The following is a 23,250-nucleotide window of genomic DNA, read 5'->3' as shown; positions in this document are numbered from 1 at the left end:
TCTGATACGACGTCAACATCACTGTATTTATTTAGATTTTACAATTTAAAATAATGTATCAATTTTAAGTATTAGTCAAAATACTATAACAAACACTTTTTACTTATTTTAATACTTGTGTAAGCGTTTCATTTTAAATTTTAATAAAACACACAATCCACGTTGTTTTATTATAAATCTTCTGGTTATAATGTTTTTACTTAGTGCTTAATTTACTTGAACAATTACGTTTAGTAATATATATTATATTTTTCCACTAGTAATATATTAGATGTAACACTTATTTTAAATCTTATCACTGAATTTATTATGTTAAGGGCATAGGGGAGTCAATCACTTTTTTCACAATTAGTCTTATTTTATTAAGTTGTAACTAAGCTATGAGTTGCTTTTTGCAGAACTTAAAGCTCAAAATATTGTTAAGATAAAGCTGGTTGAAGTCAGAGACTACAATAGTACTAATCAAGACCTTCAATGACTTCTAAAGGGGATTTTCCTTACTTTGAAAAAATGTCAGGCTAAATTGGTCTCAGTCAGGCTAAATAAAAAAAAATTTCGCGCACGAACCCTGTTTACCTCTTTATAATTTTTAAAAGTTGTTTAAATTTATAAAATAAGTTATAAGAGAGGTAAATGCCAAGATTAAGTTTACTTTTTATTTGTATTTTTTGTAGAGTAAATTAAGTTTTTAAAGTAAATAAGAGTATATTTATTTGTTACAAATGTCATACTAAATGATAATATGAAATATTTTATAAATAAAAGTAAAAATAAATGAGTGCCAAAAGAAACGAAATGAAGTCCACAAGTTGTGGCTTGATTTAGAGAAAATATTCTCTTCAACAAGTGTAGGGGCAGCAGATGAGAGAGATTTAAATAAAATAAGGCAAATTATTTTAACTGCCAAGAAAATGAAGCAGAATTCAGTTCAGATGAAGGAAACCATATTTTCATTAGATGAAGAGGTTGAAGTGCTAATAAAAAAACAAAGAAAAGAAATTTTAGTACATACATTTAAAAAAACAGTATTAGATTAAGTTCTTTTTTGTTTTAATGTTTTAACTGTAAAAGTTCGGTATTGTTTTAAGTTTGAGTTGTGAAAGTTCCTTATATGGCGTTTTGTTTATTTAGATACATTTATGCTAGGAAATTCTAAAAAAATGTGTTCTTTATTGTTTTAAGGTTTCAACTGTAAAAATTTCTTATTGTTTTAAGATTTTAGTTGTGAAAGTTTGTTATTAATTCAAGGTTTTAATTGTAAAAGTTCCTTATATGTTCTTTGTTTATCTAGATAAATATATGCTAGGAAATGCTAAAAAATTGTGTCTTTTTTTAGACAAGCTGTGTTTATAACGTAATAATACAAGTATTTTGCTGATAGAGCTGTTTATTACAAACATCAATCATACACAGATGGTTTAAGTGATGTACTGGAACAGGGATTGGCAAACTGCGGCCCGCAAGCCAAATGCGGCCCGCGAAGGGTAGATAAGTTAATAATTGCATTGAAAACGTCAACATCTGTTTTTAGTTTGATGCTTTTAAAGGTTGTGGAATTTTGTATAGTTTTTTTTTTCTTTTATCTGAAACCCCTATAGTCTAACTTTGTTACTCCTAGTTTTTTTTTTTCTGGTAAAACCAAGTTAGGTTTTTAAGTTGCGATGTACGAAATACCAGAAATGCTAAAACTAGTATCAAGTTTTTATCTTTATAAGCAGTATTATTCATATGCTTACTTTTAAGAAAAGATAAAATTTCATTTCTAAACTCATAGACTAATTATAACATCAAACGAAATCTTAACCAAAGAACAAGCCAAAAGTAAACTAGGTCAACGTATTGACTTTTCGTTTTTCTACTATTTTTTGAAACTGTCGGTGGTAAAGTTTGTTTGACAAAATTGTGTTCACTACTTAAGTTATTAATTTCATAATTTCTTATGCTTGTTATCTGTGCTCATAATGCTTCCTGGTTTATTACTAAATGAAGTTAATGATAAACAACATAAGTTCAAGATCTGGTTTTAAACAAAATCATATTACCATTATGTATCTAGCAATAATTGCAGTAGCAACATTGTTTACAAAAACTTAAAATCAACACCCATTATACTGGTGCATTGCACCTTTGCTAATAAACTAACTTTATCTATTTTTGTGCTTTGCATTGGAATTAAACCTAGAAATTCCTCTAAAATTTCAAAGTTAGTTAAAACACCTCTTATAAAACTTCTCTAATGAGCAGGATCTGTTGTATCAGTGGTCTTATCTTAACAAATTGATTAAATTCTTAATTTGATTATTATTGCTTTGTAATCTCCAGAAATCTTTTAAACACCAATTTTTTTTGTTATTGAACAAATAAACAAAAGTGTTTTACTACCGCCAAAACATTTTCTTTAAAAAAGTTTTCAATTCTTAACGGTATCTTCTTTTTAGTAATCACTTTTGCTACTTTATAACTTGCCTTAACATTTTTTTCTATTAATTCTGTAACTACAAGAAGATAATCATGTGCTTTGTTGAAACTGACTTAGGTAGTTTGTTTTTTTTAATTCTTATTGCTCGTTTTATATTTCACATTTACTCTTTTAAAACCCAATACTTTATTGCAGATAACAAATTGCAGTAATGCTCAATAATAAAATAGTTTTTCTACTTCTTTAATGGCTTAATGAATTGTATACTTCAGTTAAAACAATTTAAGAAAGTTAATTGTCAATTCAAGCTGACTTATAATATATATTTTTTAATATATTCGATTAATAGTTGGTAAAAATTCTTATCTCTTTATTTTGTAAATTATTTATTCTAAACAGGGCTTCCAAACAAACAGGCTAGTTTAAAAATTTGAAAAACTCATACTAGGTTAAAACTGTTTAAGACATCTTTAAAACTCGGGTGTGTGTCAAATTTTTATATTTGAATAAATTTTTGAATTCTCATAACAGTTTTTATGATTGTAGTGTAGTTTATTGATTATTATTTTATTCTAGCCTACTTACATATTATGTACTTTGTTTAATGATGATATTTTAGTTAGGTATTTAAGTTTGATTAGCAGCAAGTTTTTAGCTTTTTTAACTTGTAATAAAATTAGAATGGTTTGATATAACTCAGTCATGTTTGCTTTTTAAGTGGTGATCATGTAAAAGACTAATTTATTGTCAAAAAGTTATTTTATTAAAGTATTTGAATATTAATTTTGTTAAAATATTCTTAAAGGGTTTTTACCTTGTAAAAGGTATAAATATATTTAGTTAACTTATTACTGAATTTTTAAAGAGTAAAAACTATTTAAAACGCAAAAATTATTTTTTAAGGTTAATGTTTTACAAAATATGAAAAAGCGGTTCATTATATAAAAAATGTATTAAAGTACCGCCCCAAAAATTTTTTTAAAGCTCGGTTTTCATAGAGAAATAGATTGTAAGTAAAAAGTAAAAACTTTAAATTAAACTTATATAGTCGTAAAGACAGTACGTAGTTTTTTAAGACTTAAGTATTTTAATCATTGTAAATTTTATTTCGATAAGTATGTATAACTTAAATAGACGGTTTATGTGTAGCTAAAAGTCAATTAAAATTTAAACTTAATAAAAGTAAAACTTTCTTTAGTGTGACTAAAACTAAAACCAAAAGTTTATTAAAGGTCACTAAAACTAAAACTGTGGCCCGCGAAGATTTTGGAAATTTTCAATTTGGCCCGCGAGCACCAACTGCCTGCCGACCCCTGTACTGGAAGTTTGATGATAGAATTCAGCAAAAAACTGTTGTTTTTAACCTGTATTAAAATTAGATTGAAAGCTTTATATAGTTAAGTTAGATTATGTATTTTAGAATAAGTTTAATTTAAGAGTTTGATTTAGAAAAGTCAGGAAAATTTTCAACCATGAACTTTACCTAATAACATGGAAAAACCTGGAGTTTAAGAAATTAAAAAAAAAACTGGAAAAACCTGGAATTCTAACAATCTTAACATTTTCAATAGTAAAATTTTTAGTTGACTCAAAAATTCTATCATATAAATCAGGGTTGCCACTTTACCTGGAATCCTAGAAAAACCTAGAATTTGACAATTTAGGCAAAATAAACCTGAAATTTTAACAATTTTCACATGATCAGTAGTAAAATTTGATTTGACTAAAAAATATATCATATAAATAAAAAGAAAATTTCACCACAGGGTTGCCATACATTCAGGGAAACTTAGGGAATTTTGATTCTTTTTTTAACTCAGGGAAACTCTGGGCACTTTTTGTTTTTCTATAAAGTTCAGGGAAAATTAAAGATTTTTTTTAATGTCAGGGAAAATTTTTTCTAGGTCTAGAATGAGATTTAGTTAATCCAGTTCCAATATTTTTTTCAAAAAAGTTAATTTTATTTAATTTCTGTGTTTTTTTAGAAATTTTTAGCTTTGCAGCTAGATCTTCAATATTTTTAGAATTAAGATTGTAATTTTTTAATAAAAAGTAAAATTTTTAAGGTTTAAAAAAAAAACTCAGGGAAGTTTTTGGTCACTCAAGGAAGATTTTTTGACTCAAAGAGTGGCAACCCTGTCATCATCATATTTTTGTTTTATTACAAAACATATTTAAAGTAGCTTTACAGCATTTTTTCAATGTTTTTATACTATTTAACACAGTTTCTTACCTTAAATTTAACTTTAAACTAATAATAGACCCAAAATTGTGTACTTTTAAAAACCTGGAAGAAATTTGGAATACCTGGAAAAAATTTGGAAAAAAAGAGTGGCAACCCTGTATAAATTGAAAATTTTTGTCATCATCAAAAATTTTTTTACTGAAAACATATTCTAATTTGCTTTACATAATCTTTTCAATATTTTTATACTACAGTTTCCTACCTTAAACTTAACTTGAAACTAAAAATAGACCCAAAAGTGTGTACTTTTAAAAGCCTGGAAGAAATTTAGAAAACCTGGAAAAAAAATTGAAAAAATGAGTGGCAACCCTGTAAAGGTAAAAATGAATGATATGTAGGTTCTCCCTTTTTTAGACTACCAAGCAATAAATTATCAAATAAAATACAATGTTTCCAATTTAATTTTTTTTTTTGTACAATCAAACAAAATTGTAGATAATTCTTCAATTACCTTTTCTAAAAGGGTCAATAGTGTGCAGGCAAGCAGTAATTTGCGTTTTTCGGTGACTAGAAAACTTAATTTAGAGTTATAAATTGTTGAATAGAAATGGGTTTTTTCTTTTTAAAAGTGGTTTTGCTTCATTTTTACATCAAATATTTCATAAGCATGATGTTTAAATGTAGTCATTTTTTTGTAAATTTTCTGTTCAAATTTACCCAAATATTTCTTAATTTAACATCAAAGTTTAAGCTTTTACAATTACACAAAATTTACCTAAATTACTTTTATATTTGTTGATAATCTTATTACCTTTTTTATATGATGTGTTACAGTTCCCTTTGAAAAATAACTTATGTTTTTCAAAAAGTAAAAGTTTTTCAATACTTTTATTTTGATTTTTAAAGTTGCTATTTATTTTTTAAATCTCAGAGGTGTTTTTAGGAAAATTGTTGAAAAGACTGAGGATCATATAACTCATAAGCCTAAAGAGGGACCTACCTTTTTTTTTTCTCCCAGACTCCAGTACATATAATATGATAAAGATTTTTTTTTTTAAGAACATACTTTTTTAAAGGCTTTGTAAGCTTAATTTTTATCATCTTATAGGTAAAAAAAAGTCTAAAATTTTAAGTTATCAATGTAATATTTCAATAGGAACTACACTATATTCAAAAATACATTAAAAAAAATAGTTAAGTGTTTCAAGTATTTTCGTTGTCTCAACTTACTGTTAAATAAGAGTTATATTTCAATTTTACCGTTTATTATCAACAAAACAATGTTTCTTACTATTGTATAAGAGATCATCAGTTGTAGCAAATGAATCTTATTCAAATAAGATTTATGATTGTTTTTGGGAATTTTTAACTATAATGTCACAAAAAACTTTTGCATTTGAACTCACGTTTCTTCTAAAATACCTGAGAAAAAACAACAGTTTAGAAAACTAGAAATCCAGTTTTATCTAATTGTGTATCACACTTGGACTTATTTTCTAGTCACAAAAATTATTATTTTTGTAGTCAAATACTGTTTGAATCCTCTTTTTATCCCACTTTGAGGGTTGCTGTGTACTCACGTTAGTTTTATGTTTTGTTAGAAACTCAGGCTAGTTTAAAAAATTCTTAAAAAGTAAAACTAGTTTGAATAAATTTTGATAAACTTAGGCTATGTGGAAATTTTTCAGGTTTTTGAAAAGCTTAAGTGTATGTAGAGTTTTTTTTTACTAAAGTACCGCTGTTTTTTTCTAAGTATCAGGTCAATTTTAGTTATTGTTTATTATAATATTTTTAATTAAAGTTATAAGTTTTAAAAATGTATTTACTAATATACTTTTGTGGCCATGAGAGAGTTCAAAATTTTTATCATAATATTAACATTTGTTTTGTATGAAAGCCTCAAATATAAACAAGCTAGTTTTTATAAACTTGAACACTTTTACTTAACTTTTAGATTTCTTTAAAATTTTCTAATACAAAAGTGCAATTTTTACATTGTCAGTTTTCTTCAAAATTTAAAAACTATTATATATTTCATTTTCAGAACTGAAGTTCTCAAATTTCAGAAACATTCCTTATATATTTAAAAAAAAACTTAATGTTGAAATTGTAAATATACTTAACAATAAAAATTTTAAAATAAAATAAAAACATAAAAATTTTGTTATTTTTAATAAATAATATGTTTTCAAAATTTATAAACCATTAAAAGTATTTAAGTGTTAGTAATGAACTTAATGTTAAAGTTTGAAGAAAATTGGTTATAAAATTGTTTAGAAGATATATTTTATTTTAAAAAGTTATTTTTTACACTTTTGGTTTGAGCCTTCTATAACAAGCCTGTTTGGGTAAAAAACGTGTTCATTAAAAGAACCCCCTATAGCCTTTAACTGGTTTTGAATAAAAAGTAATGCTTATTGAAAGATCATTTGACTACAATTTTTATTATAAAATGTTTTTTAACTTAATTAGTATACCTTTATAAAATCTGTCAAACTACAAATACTTTTTAAATAAATCAAACCCACAATATATTTAAGTTATTTGGCCATTACTTATAAAAGGTTGCTAAAAAATAAAAGAAATATTTAAAAAAAACAAAATTACTTATCATAGTAAAAAACAACCAATTACATCTGTCTTAAAGATGCTGGACTTTATAATAATTATAAGAATATAAAAATTATAGCTACAAATAGCTGAAGATATGTTTTGAACTCTAAATAAAATATAATTGCTGAATGTTTTTTATTTTCTCACTACTAATTTTTTGAACATAGAGTTTTAAGTTTAAGCCTTTAATAACTTTTTCACAAAAAGTTTTCAACAAAGTTTATACTGCAACAAAATTTGTTTATTTTCTTAATATTAGTTGTTTTTGTGTTGTTTAAAAATAAGTTCACTAAACTTTTTAATAAGAATTGTATAAAAAAAAAATTGATTTTTTACAGTATTTTAAATTAACACAATGAGTTTTTTGCGCCCTAAAACTAGAAAACGCTTTAAATTCAAAGTGTATTTGTTTGTTGAGGAACTAACATCGGTTACCTCAGTCAGTGGGTATTGGTACTGTAAATTGCGGTTTATACATGGTACTGAGGTTGGTCACACCAAAAGTGTACAGGTAGTTTAAAAGTTTTATTTATGTCTACTTTTTACAAATAGTTTATATTAGAAAAACTAAGTACATAGTCTTTTTATGTTTAATCTGAATTAACAAATTTTAAATTTAGTTTATATAATTAAAAGTAAATTTAGTACAAAAAAATTTTTATTAGATATTATTACATAAAATACAGAGAAACAATACATATAGATATAAAGTTTAATTAAATTTTCTACATAGGTTAAAGACTGTACAGTTAGTTGGCGCCATAGGTTTGAATTTTCATGTAAATTGACAGCTGATCAATATACTGGAGAACTTGATTGTCAAGGTATTAGGCTATCAGTTAGAAAAGAAGGTAGAACTGATAGCAAAATTGGAAAAGTAGATTTAAACTTGAGTGAGTTTGCAGGAAGTAATTCTACTCAGCGTCACTGTTTACTAGAAGGTAAAATAAAAATTTGAAAAACATTCTTCTAAAACTTAACTTAAGCATAAATGATTAATAGAAGATAAATATTTGTTATTTTTAGCTTACAATGCAAGAAAGCGTCTTGATAACAGCATCTTGAAAATTCAAGTAGGAATGCAGTTAGTATCAGGAGATCCATGCTATAAGGCTAGTATGTTTTGTACTATAATTTTTTATATAAGTATTTAAGTATTTAACCTTAAAGTTATTGTAGTTTGTATATGTAGTTTAATTCAGCTTAAGTATACACTTGCTTGACTATTTCCTATACAATATATATACTAATGCTAAACCCTCAGCATATGTTTTATAGGCACTTTCTAAATTAATTTTTTCTAGCTTATAATTAAACCTTGATACAAAAACACATGATTCATGTAGACACTCAAATTAGCGTTAACAACTAATAAAACTACCCCTCCCCATCATACCTTTAAGCAATTACCCATAACAACCAATGAAATGCTTATAAATTTATCATGTAACAAAGAATCCTTCAAGACAAAGGGAGAGGGGTCCAACATTATTTTCTAACAAAATTAACATTGGACTTAATATGAAAGTAATACTTTTTGCAGAGTTAAAAAAAAATCATTTGAGATATAGTAATTTGCATAAAAAGTTTTCAATACAAACTTAACAAGAAGATATTTTTGATTGCTATTTTTCTTAAAATTTTGAAACTTTTAACAAAATTTATCTTCTCTTTCATTTTTAATCAATTATCCTCAATTTTCAGGAATCTCTTGCAATAATAGAAAAACTCTACTTAAACAGTTTAAAAATATTAAAGTTTAACAATTTATGACCAAAATAGAAATTGTAATCTCAATTTTTATAAAAATAAAAAGTTTTACTCAAAATTAAAACAAGTAAAGATCAACATGTAAAAAAAGTGTTTTACCCATGGTTGCCAAAAACTTGGAATTTGACAGTTTAGGCAACAAACCTGGAATTTGAGAACTTATAAAAAATAAACTAGAATTTCAAGCAAAATTCACTAAAAAATAAGGAAAAACCTGGAATTTTAAACCATTTTAAAAAGCATATAAAGAAATTTCAATTAGATATGAAAAAACCATCAAAAAGTTTTTTTTTTATGTGTGTAATTTAAATTTTGTTTCATTGAAAAAAAATTAAAAGTAGCTTTACAGTATCTTTTAATTCTTATTATAATATTAAGAAATTTTTTTTACTTCTGTTCAATTTAATACCATAAAAAAAAGTTTTTTACCAAAAAAAAAAGCTCAAAACACTATATCTTAAAAGTTAAACATTTAAAATTAAACGTTTGTGCAATAAAGTTTAGTTTGTTGTTTATCTTTAATTTCAAACTCCGATGCTTTACACAGGGTTGCCACGGGTCAGGTCAAGTCAGAATAAGTCTTTTTTTATTAGAAAAAGTGTCAAGTCAGCTTAAGTCATTTTTTTAGGGTCAAAATGGCAAAAATACATTTTTTCGGTCGAAATAACAAAATTTAAGATTTTGTCAATTCAAATTTATAAATTCCTTAATTTCCAAAGCCTTCAAAAGATAGAAAATAATAATGAAAAAATCCTTTAAATATTTTCCTTAATTTATTAAGAGTAATTTAAATTTAAAAATTAAGAAAAGCAATTTATGTTGTTAATTTTTGTATTTTAAAGAAATGTTAATAAATAATAGTAGGAAGTATTTTATAAAACATATGTATAAAGTAGAATTAGTTATGATTTAGTTTAAGTATTTTAATATCAATTTCCTTACCAGTAATTAACATCACATTTGTGGCACTTAGAGATTATTTGCAAAGAGGTAAGTATACCTAGAAGTGAGAAAAAATATACATAGTTCAGAGCAAAAAAAAGTTGTAATGAAGTTCATATAACTTTTTTTTTACATTCCTATAACTACTTATTACAGTTATTTCCAACTTAAATAATTACATTGTTTTGTCAGATTGTATAAATGTTAACTTGATAGTTGAAAGTAATTGTTTATAGTAAATTATTTAATTTTTGACTTATAACATTTGGTCATTGAATCATTTGAGAAAATTTAAATTCGCAATTGAAGAAACTAAAGTTTTTTTTTTGTTATGAATGAACCTTTACAAAATAGTTAAAGCATAAATTTGTAAATTTAAGAATAAAATAGTCTGTAAGTTAAATATTTAAAAAGTACTTTAAACACAATTAGTAAACACTATTCTATAGAAAGTTTTGTAACTTTTTTAAGTACATCAATTGTATAGAATTATTAGAAATGATAATGCTAATTTATTAAAAAAACTAGGTACCCAAGTCTATAGAACAAGTAATTGGGCTGCAACAAGATAGCCCACCCGAGGGTGATATAGGAGATATGGCAGATAGTGATTATGTTGGTTCTGATAGTCTATCTAGAACAACTCCTAAACATGGTCGACATGATATTGGCCACACTAGAAATCCTTCTTCTATAAGTCAGAGGTAATACAAATTTATTTATAAAAAGTATATGATGTTTAAATAAAATACAAACTTTTATAATGTTCAGCCAAAATAATATATAATATGTTATAGTGCTCAGAACCAATGTTTAATTTTAGACATAAGTCTTATAAACCTGTATAATTTTTGTAATTATATTTGTTTTTTGACTCATTTCACTTAATTTTACCACATCTTTTTTGAACACTTTAAAGTTTTGTAGAATTTTTAAACTATGTGCTAACAAGTCTGCCACTGAGTTAAATTTCCTAGTTTAGATTTAATTTTTAAATATTAGGCTAGATAATATTTTTTTTACAATGCTTTTGAGTCAATCTATTACTAAGTGTTGTGTTACTTTTAAAGTATTAAATAATTTTTTATATAAACTTAAGCACTACTATAAAACTGTATCTATATACTTTAATTATTTAATATAACTTTAAATTTTTAATAAGACTTAAAGATGACTAAAACTAAGTTACTATATAATCTATTTTTAGTTAAGCAGGCTGCTTTTTTTTACTTGAAAGAGCGGAACCTTGGACTATAATTTGAACTGGTTATAACACTGAGTTGAGACCATAGAGGAAGTAAACTTTAAATATATCTTGTAGAGTTTTAACTAAATAACGTGTTTGTTTTTACAGATTTGAAATAATCAAATTATTTTATGAGATATAGTCGGTTAACGTTGGAGAGTACAACGGGAAAATCTATGGTGTGGAATTTGTGAATTTTTTTTCCAGATAAATTTTAGTTTAGTTTTTTTTGGTAACAAAATTTATAATTTTGTTACTACGGAACATTTCTTGAAATTTAAAGGTATTTATCTCAAAAAAAACGCTGGAGGAGATAGATTTTAAAAGATATTTATTTGTTCACTGTTTTGTTTATCTCCCCTATAAGAAACCTGTTGTACTCTTCGAAATTAAGGGGTTATATCTCACAAATTATATTGGAAATTGAAATCTGTAAAAAGCCACTTTTAGCTTAGTTAAAACCCTACAAAGTTAAATTGTAAAAATACAAAAAACTACATTTTAAAACTTAAACCTTAAGTTGTTAGTAATATTGGTTTTATGTATGCTTTTAAAAAGTTTTTTACGTAGATACTATTTTCAAAAAACAAAAAGTTTTTTTAGTATTTAAGCAAAATTTTAAGTTTTCATAGTCATTACAAGCATATGTTTCTTCAAAACTTAGTCTTAAATTGTACGCAATATTAGTTTTATGTACACTCTTATAAAGTTTTTATGTGACTGCTATTATTAACAATCTAAAAGTTTTATAAAACCCAAGAAAAATTTCAAATTGTTATAGCCAATAAAAACAAATATTTCTTTGAATTTTCTTTAGCTATGTCATAATTCAAATTAAAAAAAAATTTAACTTAAAGCTCTTGCATTACAAATACGCACAATTTTACTTTAACAATGTTTACTTTGAAAACTTTCAAGAAGAAAGAAAGAAACCTGTATATAGATTCTTATTATTCTTCTATTATATACTTTTTGATTAACATTTTAATCTTGATACTTAACCCAAAAAAAATTCAAACCGTAAGATAAAAATATAATTAGTTTTTTTTATAAGTAAAGATTTGTTATTAAGTAAACATTATTTGTTTTTATTATTTTTTTGTTTAAGCACTGTTTTATCATATATTTTTCTAGACTTTTTAATTAAGCACTGAAAAGGTCTTTGACCTAAACTGAGTCTGCTTTAGAATATCTTGAAAGAATTTAATTAATATGTTTTCTCCTCTAGAAGTTAAGATCTTTTTATTAATATTCAAAACCAAAACATATAATAATTAAATTTTAAAAAAGCGATTTACCGCCTATGGCCTTAAAGTGCTGTATTGTTATGAGAGATTAGATAAACTTGTTACGTTCGAATACTATGTTATAATGGACAATATTTTATACACTTTTAGTAGTTATTAACTATTTATTTCAGTAATTTTTTTTATTACGTTTTATGAAAGCTTAATTATAATTGCTAAGTTAAAAGTTAAAAAAAAAATTATATAAAGTAAGTACTATTCTAACTTCAAATTAAACTTATTGTTTAGTTTTAATTAAAAAAGTAGTATTATTTTTATATATTAATGTTTTTGATTTAATAATTAATAAAATGTGAAAAAAAAATATTAGACTTAATAACTTTTTAATAAAAATATATGCAGGTCTGACGGTTACATATCAAAAGAGCACTCAAGAAATACTTCTAGTGCTTCAAGTTCAATCATGGAAACCAACTCCAATCCTTCTACTTTGAACAGAAGCCCAAAGAAAATATCAAGCAGAGCACCACCCAGACCTCCGCCACCTAAAACTTCAGAATTACCACTGTCTCATAAGGTCGTTTACTAAATTTTTTTAAATGTTTGAAACTTTTATTGCATATTTTCTATTACTGTTTGCACATGTTTTCATAACAAGTCTTAATGTAAATTGAAGTTTTTGAGCCCTAAAAAGTATGAAACTTCGGTATTGAAATTTTTTATAAGTATTGCAATCCCATTTGCAGTTTTTTCATATAAAAATTGTTTGGTATTACTTTTTATATTTTTGATAAGAGTCAAATCAAGTCTAAAATTAGCTTTTGTACTAGTTTTAAGAATATCAAAGGTGAAAAATCGGTATGTAAATTATGTTCAACTTGTTTTTTAATTATTCAGCGATGGTTCTATAAAATAATATTCTTTTGTTTGCAAACTTAAAATGTACAAACGTGTATAGCGTTTGTCCTGTAATAACGTTCAGGGTTGCCACTCGGTCAGGAAAAGTCAGGAAATCAGGAAAATTTTGAAAAAATTACAAAAGTCAGGAAAAAATGGGGGGTTTTGAAAAAAAGTCAGGAAAAGTCAGGAAATTTGATAAAATTTAAAAAAAAGTCAGATTTTGTCAGTTTAAGATTACAAAACTCCTTGTTTTCCAAAGCCTTCATATGGTAAAAATTAATTAAAAGTCCCTTAAAGTCAGAAAAATTTACAAACTTTTCCAAGAAATTTACAAAAATATTTAATTTTATTTCCAATGCCTTCATCTGGTATGAAATAGTAAAATATCCTTTATAAAGCTGCAAAATATTTCTATTAACATATTAAACAAGTACCCTACTTGAAAAAGCAGATTTTGTAAGCTTTTTAGTATTAATGATCTGTAGCAAGGACACTTCCATAGTGAAACTGTGATATATAAACAAAAGTTTATCTAGCATAATTTTAGAATCAAAGTGTTTTTTGTTTAAGTAAATAATTGAGTTCTTTATAACTAAGCAGTTAGTTTAGTATTTTATGTAACAAGTTAATGTGTATACTGAAGCGGAATGCATACCAGATGAAGAAAACCATATCTTCATTAGATGAAGAGGTTGAAGTGCTAATAAAAAAACGAAGAAAATAAATTTTAGTACATACATTAAAAGAAACAGTGTTTGATTAAGTTCTTTATTGTTTTAATGTTTTGACTGTATAAGTTCCTTACTGATTTAAGGTTTTAATTGTAAAAAATCCTTATATGTCGTTTGTTTATCTAGATACATTTATGCTAGGAAATGCTAAAAAATTGTGATATTTTTTAGACAAGTTGTGTTTATAAGGTAATAACACAAGTATTTTGCTGATAGAGCTGTTTATTACAAACATCAGTCATACACAGATGGTCTAAGTGATGTACTGGAAGTTTGATGATAGAATTCAGCAAAAAACTGTTTTTTATAACCTGTATTAATATTAGATTGAAAGCTTTATATAGTTTCAAGTGTTAGGTTATTTATTTTAGAATAAGTTTAATTTAAAAGTTTGATTTAGAAAAGTCAGGAAAATTTTTGTAAAAAGTCAGGAAAAAGTCAGGAAAAGTCAGAAATTTTTTCTCAGCTTGATCAGTGGCAACCATGAACGTTCTGTAGTAGTTGTTTTAAATTAATTTTTAGCTTGTATATTATTTACTATTAACTCAATCTAGGATATGAATAGGTTAAGCTTTTCTTTCTGACGTTTTTACCGAAGTCAAAAAAAAATGGCTTATTTAAACTTTTTTAAATTTATGTTAAAAAATCAAAACTAAATCAGGCTATTTTAAAATTTATATCAAAATTTGTGTTGATTTTTTTTTTCTGCTACAATCACGCTGGTTTCTGTTTTTGACCAAATGGGTTTGTTAAAAAATCAGTTTTTAAATTACTGTTATATGATGCTGCATTATTATATTCAAGCATTTAGTTTAGTTATCTGACTTGCAGCAAGAACTATTTGATAATTAGCGTTTAATTTTTTTTTAAAGTAAGTTGTTCGATAACTTAGTAATGGTACAACTTGCTAAAACATGTTATGCTTAGAGGTAGACGTTTCAAAATAAGTTCAAAAAAAAATTTGTAATTGTTATATATGTATAAATTCTTAGTGAACAAATGTAAATGTGATAGATAAACATATTTATATACACACCCTGTTTTTTTAATGATTACAAAATACAATGTTTAGTAATAAGAATAACAATATTGAGAGCAACTGTTAGCTAAATTTAAAATATTTAAAATTAAATCAGCATATAGAAAAGTGCCTTACCCTTATATGCCCTTAATCAAATAAATTTCAGTACACTCTGAAGGTACATATTTAAAAAAATACTTGCTCATTGCACAAACATCTGACTATTTTTTAATTATCTAATACAATGGGCACATATTTGATATTAAAATATATAACAGAATACATTTCATTTTCTTTAAATTTATCTAAGTACTTTCAAGTAGGACTCGTCAGAAATAGTTTCCTACTGAATTGGAATGAATACAAATTGAAATAAAGTTATACTGCAGTTTAAAGTTTTAAGATATAAAATGACGTTTTAATCAAATGTTAAAAATTAAATAAGTGCTAATGCTAAACAAATTTGGTATACTAATAAAACTAGGTAGAATTAAAACAATTTAAATAAAGAAGCGATAAAATTTTTAAATTAAAACTATGCTTAAAAATAAAGTTTAACAAGAAACTAATTATTTTAAAATTACTAATATAAGGATTTAAAAAGTCTAGTTTGGTAAACGAACTTTTTCTGCTTACATAAACTGGGCCTTAAAGATTAAATACATAAGGCTTCCAGAATATGCAATTGAAAAGAGTTCTCCGCTCTCACTAAGACTGAAAAATTGTCTTTTTTATAATTTTTAACACACTCAGGATTGTCCAACAAATGTTGCCCAATCGCCGAGAAGTATTTTTTAGTTGGTTTCTCAGAACGGCCATCAAACCACTTTTTCAAGACTTTCGGAACATGTTGATCGATTCTTACATGAAACCTTTGAGATGTTTTTCCCACGTAGTCACTACCACAGTGACAACTAAATTTATAGATGATGTTACTTTTTTCATGGGTGGGAGAAACATCTTTGTAAATTCCACTTAGAGGTCGATCAGTATACAAAACTGTTCTTAAATGAACAGAGCTGAAAACTTGGCTTATTTCCTCTGAAATTTTCTTAGAAAACCTCTCAGAAATATTTCCAAGGTAAGGAAGTTTTAAGTATACTGGACACTTCTGAGGGCCAATCATTTTTAAAGCTGTTGAACAATTGCATATTCTGGAAGCCTTATGTATTCAATCTTTAAGGCCCAGTTTATGTAAGCAGAAAAAGTTCGTTTACCAAACTAGACTTTTTAAATCCTTATATTAGTAATTTTAAAATAATTAGTTTCTTGTTAAACTTTATTTTTAAGCATAGTTTCAATTTAAAATTTTTACCGCTTCTTTATTTAGATTGTTTTAATTCTACCGTGTTTTATTAGTATACCAAATTTGTTTAGCATTAGCACTTATTTAATTTTTAACATTTGATTATTACGTCATTTTATATCTTAAACTTTAAACTGTAGTATAATTTTATTTCAATTTGTATTCATTCCAATTCAGTAGGAAACTATTTCTGACGAGTCCTACTTGAAAGTTAATAAAAAAATTATTTAATTAATTATTAAATAAGAAAATTAAATAAATTTAATGAAAATGAAATGTATTCTGTTATATATTTTTATTAAGTTATGCACCGGAAAAAAGTTGTTCAAATATTTGATATTGTAGCTACCAACTTTAACTACTTTTAAGTAAGCATTAATATTATAGATATTTCCAGTATTTTTTTTTAATATTTATTTTCTTTATAGTTATTTAATTATTTCATAACTTTTTTTAAACATGATTTAACTGCAAATAAAACATTTGTATATTTGTCTTTATTCTACGAGTAAGATTTTTTATTTTGGGTAAGATTAATTTCACCAGCTCTGATTCTGCAGACATGTTTTATCCTTTAAAGGTTTATTTTCAAAAATTATTATACTTGTGTTGAGTAAAAAAACAAAACAGTACTTTAACTATTCATATTAACTTGGATTAAGGTTATTTTTTAAAAGTTTTTAATATTTAAAATAATACAAAACAGTTTTAAATTTATATAGCTAATGACCATTATGTTAAACCATGAAGTATAAACTGAAGAAGTTTTTTACAGATTATAAATTTAAGAAGTAGTCAGTTTTGTAGGCAGTTTCTGATACAATGTAAAAAGGATAATTTTTCGTTGCCAACTTTATATTAAATATTCACAAACTTTATAACCCTTCTGGTATTTTAAAAAGTCAAACTTTTCAAGTATTTTCAAAAAGCGATTATTTCACCTCAAGTAAACATAAGACTCCGTAAATTAAAAACTATAGCTATAAAGCTGAAGAAAGTATATTTTTAGTGAAGTAATATTTTTTTATTTTCTCTATACAGAATTAACTTTTAGAGTTAGGAGCATTCCGACTTTGTATTTTTATATGTCAAAAAATACTAATTAGAATTTTTTAAAGTCTCATTTGAAAAACGCACATTAGCAACAAAAGCAATATGCAAACTAACTTCAGCTCGTAAAAAAGGGTTTCTTACCCTTTTTCTATTTGTGACCTTAGTTTTTTTCAATTTACTTAAACAATTGTAGCACAAACGTTTGAAAGTTAACTATTTAGGTCGACAACACGAGAGTTGACAATGATTCACTCATTGATGACATCCTCAAGCACTCCAATTTCGATAGGGACGAGAAAACTGAAAGCGCTGCAGGAGCATTAATGTTGTACATGGATAGAAATGGCAAGAGCGTGGTACTGGGAAGCCATGCTACTGATTTAGACATGAAGCCAATTATGCCAAAATAACTTCAAAGTTTAGTATAGACTTAAATTAAGTTTTATAGTTATTAATTTCAACTTCATTTGAAAACCATAGTAGTAAAAAATAACTTTTTTTTTTGCAACTTTATCATGTTTATTTAAGATTAAAGTATTTCAATTTTCTTTATTGATTTGATGTTGCTTTTATTATAATTATAATGTATTAAAAATTAAAACAAAAGCTGATTATTGAAATTTAAAAATGTTTTATGTAAATAAAAAGTTAACTTATAAACATGAAAATGTTTCTTTATGTTCTGTATTATGTTTTTGCTTTTTATTAATTTAAGCTAGGCATAATTTTATCTTTCCATTTTATTGTTATAAATTGATGAAGACTTTTTTTTCCAAAAAAATCTTTTATTAACAAAAAATATATATAAAGAATTCTAACTTTTTACTGTGTGATCATAAATCTTGCAAAACTTTTACACTGCTTATAATTGAGATGCCTAACCTTTCTTTTTATTAATTGCTGACGTAGTTTTTATTTAAAAATTATATTTTCATCCGTTATCTATTAAGTAAAAATATATCAGCCGTAACGTAAAAAGATTTAAACTAAAAATAAATATCTAAATAAAGCCTGCTGATGCTTAAATGCAATTCGAGTATTTATTTGTTAGTATGAAAAAAGTTGTTTTGCAAGTTATGTACAAATCAAAGTACTAACAATGACAACAACCTTGTTAATAAACTTGTATCTAAAGTTACTTTTTGCTTGTTAAACATAAAAATAGTTTATTTTACATTGTTTGTCAACAGTTTTTATTTTTCAGTGTTTAATTTATTTCAAAACCGTGTAAAAGTACAAACATCTCCATACTTATTAACCTCACATATTTGTGAAAACATTCTGTTGCAATGTTAAATTATCTGCAAGTTCAGCTACTTGATTATTTAACCAAAATATTTATTTTGGTAAAAATTATAGTTTATTGATATTATGTGTTAATTTTCATGAAAAAAAAAACATTTTTTTCAACCACTTGTTTATTGAATTTGTTTTCATACGTGATTAAACTAGAACGATACTTTTTATAAAAAGCTTATTAAATAGCATGGTGATTAAAAACATGTAGTTTCATTTATTATCGTATAATTAGTTTACTTTGTAAAACTTTGCAATATATTTTTTTCTGGTTTTTAATTAAATGAAATATTTAAGTTTAACATATTAACATAATATTTTTAGTTAAACATCTCTTCCAAACACTTTAATCTGATTTACTTATTTTTATTAAACATATCACAATCACTGATGTTTAAATTTTATTTTACTCAAAGCAATATTTTAGCTATAAAATGTAATTTTTAATTTAACATTTAGAGTAATTCGCTTAAACCATGTATTAAAAAACAACAAGTTAAACATAAGTAATTTTTAAATTGTAACAATAAATAAAATTGATTAATTTATTACATTGTTTTGCTAGAAACAAGTCTAATTTGTATAAAATACATAAATTATTAACTATAAAATGTCTTAAAAATTAGAAATATTGATTATAGTTCTTAATCAGTTATTTTATTGATTATATAGCCAAGTATTGAATTAAACTTCATGAGAATTAGTCTTTAGCTATGACTGAATTATTTTTAAGCTTTGTTAATTTAAGAATGTCATGGTTAGATTAAACCCTAAAACGCTTCATTTGTTTCAATAACAAACAGTTTTATCTAATTGCATATTTATTTTAACGTGCTCACAGTTTTTTTTACTCGAAAACAACGTTTAAAAACTTAAAAATTAATTGTATATTTTGTTTTTTAAAGTACTAAGTTTGTTTAGTAAAAACAATTATAGTTGCTATGTAAATTTACGCAAATAGATTTTAGGTTTGGTCATGACCTTATTATGATGTCATAATAACTAAAATGTTGCTGTGATACAGCAATATTTTGAGTAGGTAAAGCAATTCATATTTGACATTCTGCTTCATTGAATAACTTAAAAAAATATATTTTAAAGCTTAATTTGTTAATTACTTACACACTCAAAAAGTTAAACTAAAATATTTTTTTTCATTATTAGTCATGTAAATATAAAGTTTGTTAAATATAAAATCACAAAAACGTTACTTACACATTCTTTTAGTAAAGAATATATTATAATACAGCATTATAAGTGTTGTTACCGAACAAAATATAAAATTTTGGTATAAACATATATTAAAAAAAAATTTACGAGTATTACAATTATATATTAGTTTATGCCGCAACAATATTATGAACTCACAAAGTTGAGCTAATAAATTAATTTTTTAGTTAAACGTAAGTTTTTTTTAAGCTTTTAAATAATTTTCTTAAACTCGGGGGTTTTCGAACTGCGGCCTTCCAAAAGTATTTTAGTTTAAACAAAACTTTTTTTTCTTAATGTGGTAAAAAATTACAGTTTAGTTCTTTACTTATCAATCTATTAATGCTTTGTTTTATAAAACTAATGGTTTAAAACAACTTTTACTGATTACTAAAATTTAACTGGACCCGCAGAATACCCTGCAAAGAGCAGCTCACGAGTAATTTTATTCTAGAATTTATTCCTTGTTTAAAAAAGGCTGCCAGATGTTTGTATTGACTTAATAGTATTTTTTAATTTAGTTACTAAAGCTTCTAAGTTTACAATATTTCTTTCATTTACTCTTTAGCTTGTGTTTCTCAAATAATATTAGAAAAGGATATTTTGAGCGTACCATTTTATATAAATTTAGACAGCTAAAAATATATTAATGCTGTCATCTTTCGACATCCAAGATTGATTGTAAAGTTTTACAATGTAATTTTGAAAGTTAAATTAAAGGAGGTTGATTTTATATTATGCGGAAATTTATCTATAAACTTAAAATTTAAACTAGGACTGTATTTACTTAATCTATCTGGTTTTGGTAAACAAAAAATTAAATCAATATATTGTGGTTATAGGCTTTGAAAAATCTAAAGAAGAGTTTCTCAAACTTAATTTCGTTAGCGTTCAGGTGGTACAAAAATGTCTCCCATGATTAGATATCGTTCCTTTATTGGTTACCTACCCGTTCACTTTTGGCCCCGTTATTAACGATTGCCTCTTGATATTTAAAATCGCCCCAAAGGAAAGACATCTTTTCTTTAGGAAACTAGAGTCAAAGGTTTATATAACATAATTGAACAGTATTAATTGCCTATTCTTTGAAAAATATTAACTTAAGTTTAAATTTTGAGTTTTTTAACAGCAAGATACTTTTTATTTTTGTGCTGTAATTTTACATGTCTGTTTTTGAAAACACAGCTTTGATTTTATATGTCAAGTTAAATATAACCAACAGAATATATACAGAAAAATATAAAAGCAATTTTATCTACTTTTATTACAACTCTAAGAAGTATTCTAAGTCTACAAATTTATTACAAAATAATTTTTTTAATCCCTACTATAGAATATTAGTGTTGTGAATGTAATAAAAAAATATTTATGTTAACTTGAGCTTGTCTCACGGCACACGTAAGTCCAGGCTTTTGCCTGATAGACATTCTTTGACGTTTTCTTTGAAAAGTATTTATAAACTGTTCGTAACAACATTTAAAAAACATATAAACAAAGTTTTGCAAACTAAGATTTTTAACAAAAAGCTTAATATTTTCAGTACTTAACGTTTTCAGTAAAAAAGTGTTACCATTTTCATTCAATATATCTTGGGTCAAGTATTGCGTCAAACGCATTGCTTATTGAACACAGAAACTAAATGTCAGATTTGAAACTCGACTGACTGCAAAAGTTTTGGTTACCAAAAGTAGAGAACTTGCATAAAGCGCAATAATTATTTTTCTATATATTTTGAGATCAATTTTTTATTGTGTTTAATATACTTTCTTATCTATTGAACGTTTATTTTATTGAGTACGTAAAAGAAAATCAATTTCTTTCTTTTACCATGATTTCGTCGCTCCCCTTTAATTAGAAAGCAGCAAAAGATCACTAACGAAAAAGTTTTAAGACACACAGTGCAGGTCACTCTAGCTTAGTAATGTTCTGAGGATGTTGGTAATGGGCAACGATTGAATCCCAATGTTTTAACAGCGAGCTGATCGATAGGAGATGAAACCTTAGTCGGACGACATTAAGTTGTAAGAAGGTCTAAAAGTTTGATCTTAAAGAATATCAATTGTCCTGGACAAAACGTTAAAAGATATTCAAGTGGTGTGCGACTCAATAACCGAGAGGTTTTTTTCGAACACCAGTTCCTATGACCAAATATATTGAACATTTATATTGTCGTTCAATAAACAATGTAAATTGGAGAAGCTTCTTAATGACCTCGACAGATATAAATCTTCTATTAATAAATGACTTTAAGAAAGATTAAAATAATACTTTTAAAAACCTAAGAAGAAAAATAAATCAGAATTTAAGTGTTCTTATTTGTTTTATGACACTTTTATTTGTATTTTTGTTATGTTAGTGTTTTGCTTTAGTGAAGTGTATTTTGTCGATGATTAATTTAAGCTTGGTCGCTTTTCGCTGATAGCGAGGCTATTATTTATTTTACTATTATTACGAAATACTTCATAAACTTTTTATAATGAACTAATAAATTCTAAATAGTTTTAACTAGATAGTTAACTGAATAAAAATCTACATACAGTGTAATAAAATAGAGGTACTCGAAGACACTTATAATAAAGTCAAGTTTTTAATCTAATATACAGAAAAGCAAATAATTTTGCAACGATTTGAAATACACACTGCTATAATGCGATAAAAAAGTTTAAAAATCTTATGAAAATTGTTTGAATTGTTAAAAAAAATCATATGTATGTTGTTATAACAGGTTTAGGCAAAACAAATCTAGTTTTATCTTAAAAAGCACGAAATTTTATTTAGATATATTATAGTTTATTGAACGACAAAAAAAAGACGCTCAAAATATTTGGTTCTAGGACCTGGTGCACAAAAAACCTTTCGGTTATCGAGTTGCACATCACGGATACCTTTTAACGTCTTGTCCAGGATTTATTCTTTAGTTTATTAAAACTTTTGAGTGTCACTAATATTATATATAATAACTTTTTTGTCACATAAATAAACATTAGGATTAAAAAAAAAGTGTTTTATGTGTATGTAAGACTTGCATATTTTTTAAATGTAGCAACAATACATAAAAATAGAGTACGAAACTTTTAGAAAATATTAGCAAACACAAAATTTTTTGATAAAAAATAGTACTCAAAATACTTTATCCCAGCCTATTTGAAAATTTATCATAGTAAGTTCTAAATATTTTATTATTCTATAAACCAATAAGACAACTTTAAAACTTAAAAAAAATAGATTTTTTAAATAAGTCACATGCAAACATTTTGTATTTTAATATTTGTACTTTCAGCGAAATACAACTGATTTTAGAAATCTCAAAAA

General features: G+C 24.9%; 1 protein-coding gene across 1 annotated transcript; it reads left to right on the top strand.

The window, feature by feature from the left end:
- Positions 1 to 7,560: 7,560 nt before the first annotated feature.
- On the top strand, positions 7,561 to 18,928 carry LOC145834375 (EEIG family member 2-like). The gene is made up of 6 exons (XM_082941790.1): positions 7,561 to 7,728; positions 7,951 to 8,158; positions 8,244 to 8,329; positions 10,458 to 10,633; positions 12,825 to 12,999; positions 17,655 to 18,928. Exons 1-6 carry the CDS (start codon positions 7,573 to 7,575, stop codon positions 17,841 to 17,843), a joined length of 990 nt encoding a protein of 329 aa, XP_082797916.1. The 5' UTR covers positions 7,561 to 7,572; the 3' UTR covers positions 17,844 to 18,928.
- The last annotated feature ends 4,322 nt before the right edge of the window (positions 18,929 to 23,250 follow it).

Source organism: Thalia democratica, chromosome 4 (genome assembly GCF_965202585.1).
Source record: "Thalia democratica chromosome 4, ktThaDemo2.hap1.1, whole genome shotgun sequence".
In the NCBI taxonomy this organism is placed as follows: Eukaryota; Metazoa; Chordata; class Thaliacea; order Salpida; family Salpidae; genus Thalia; species Thalia democratica.
This window is presented reverse-complemented; position numbering and strand designations above follow the sequence as displayed.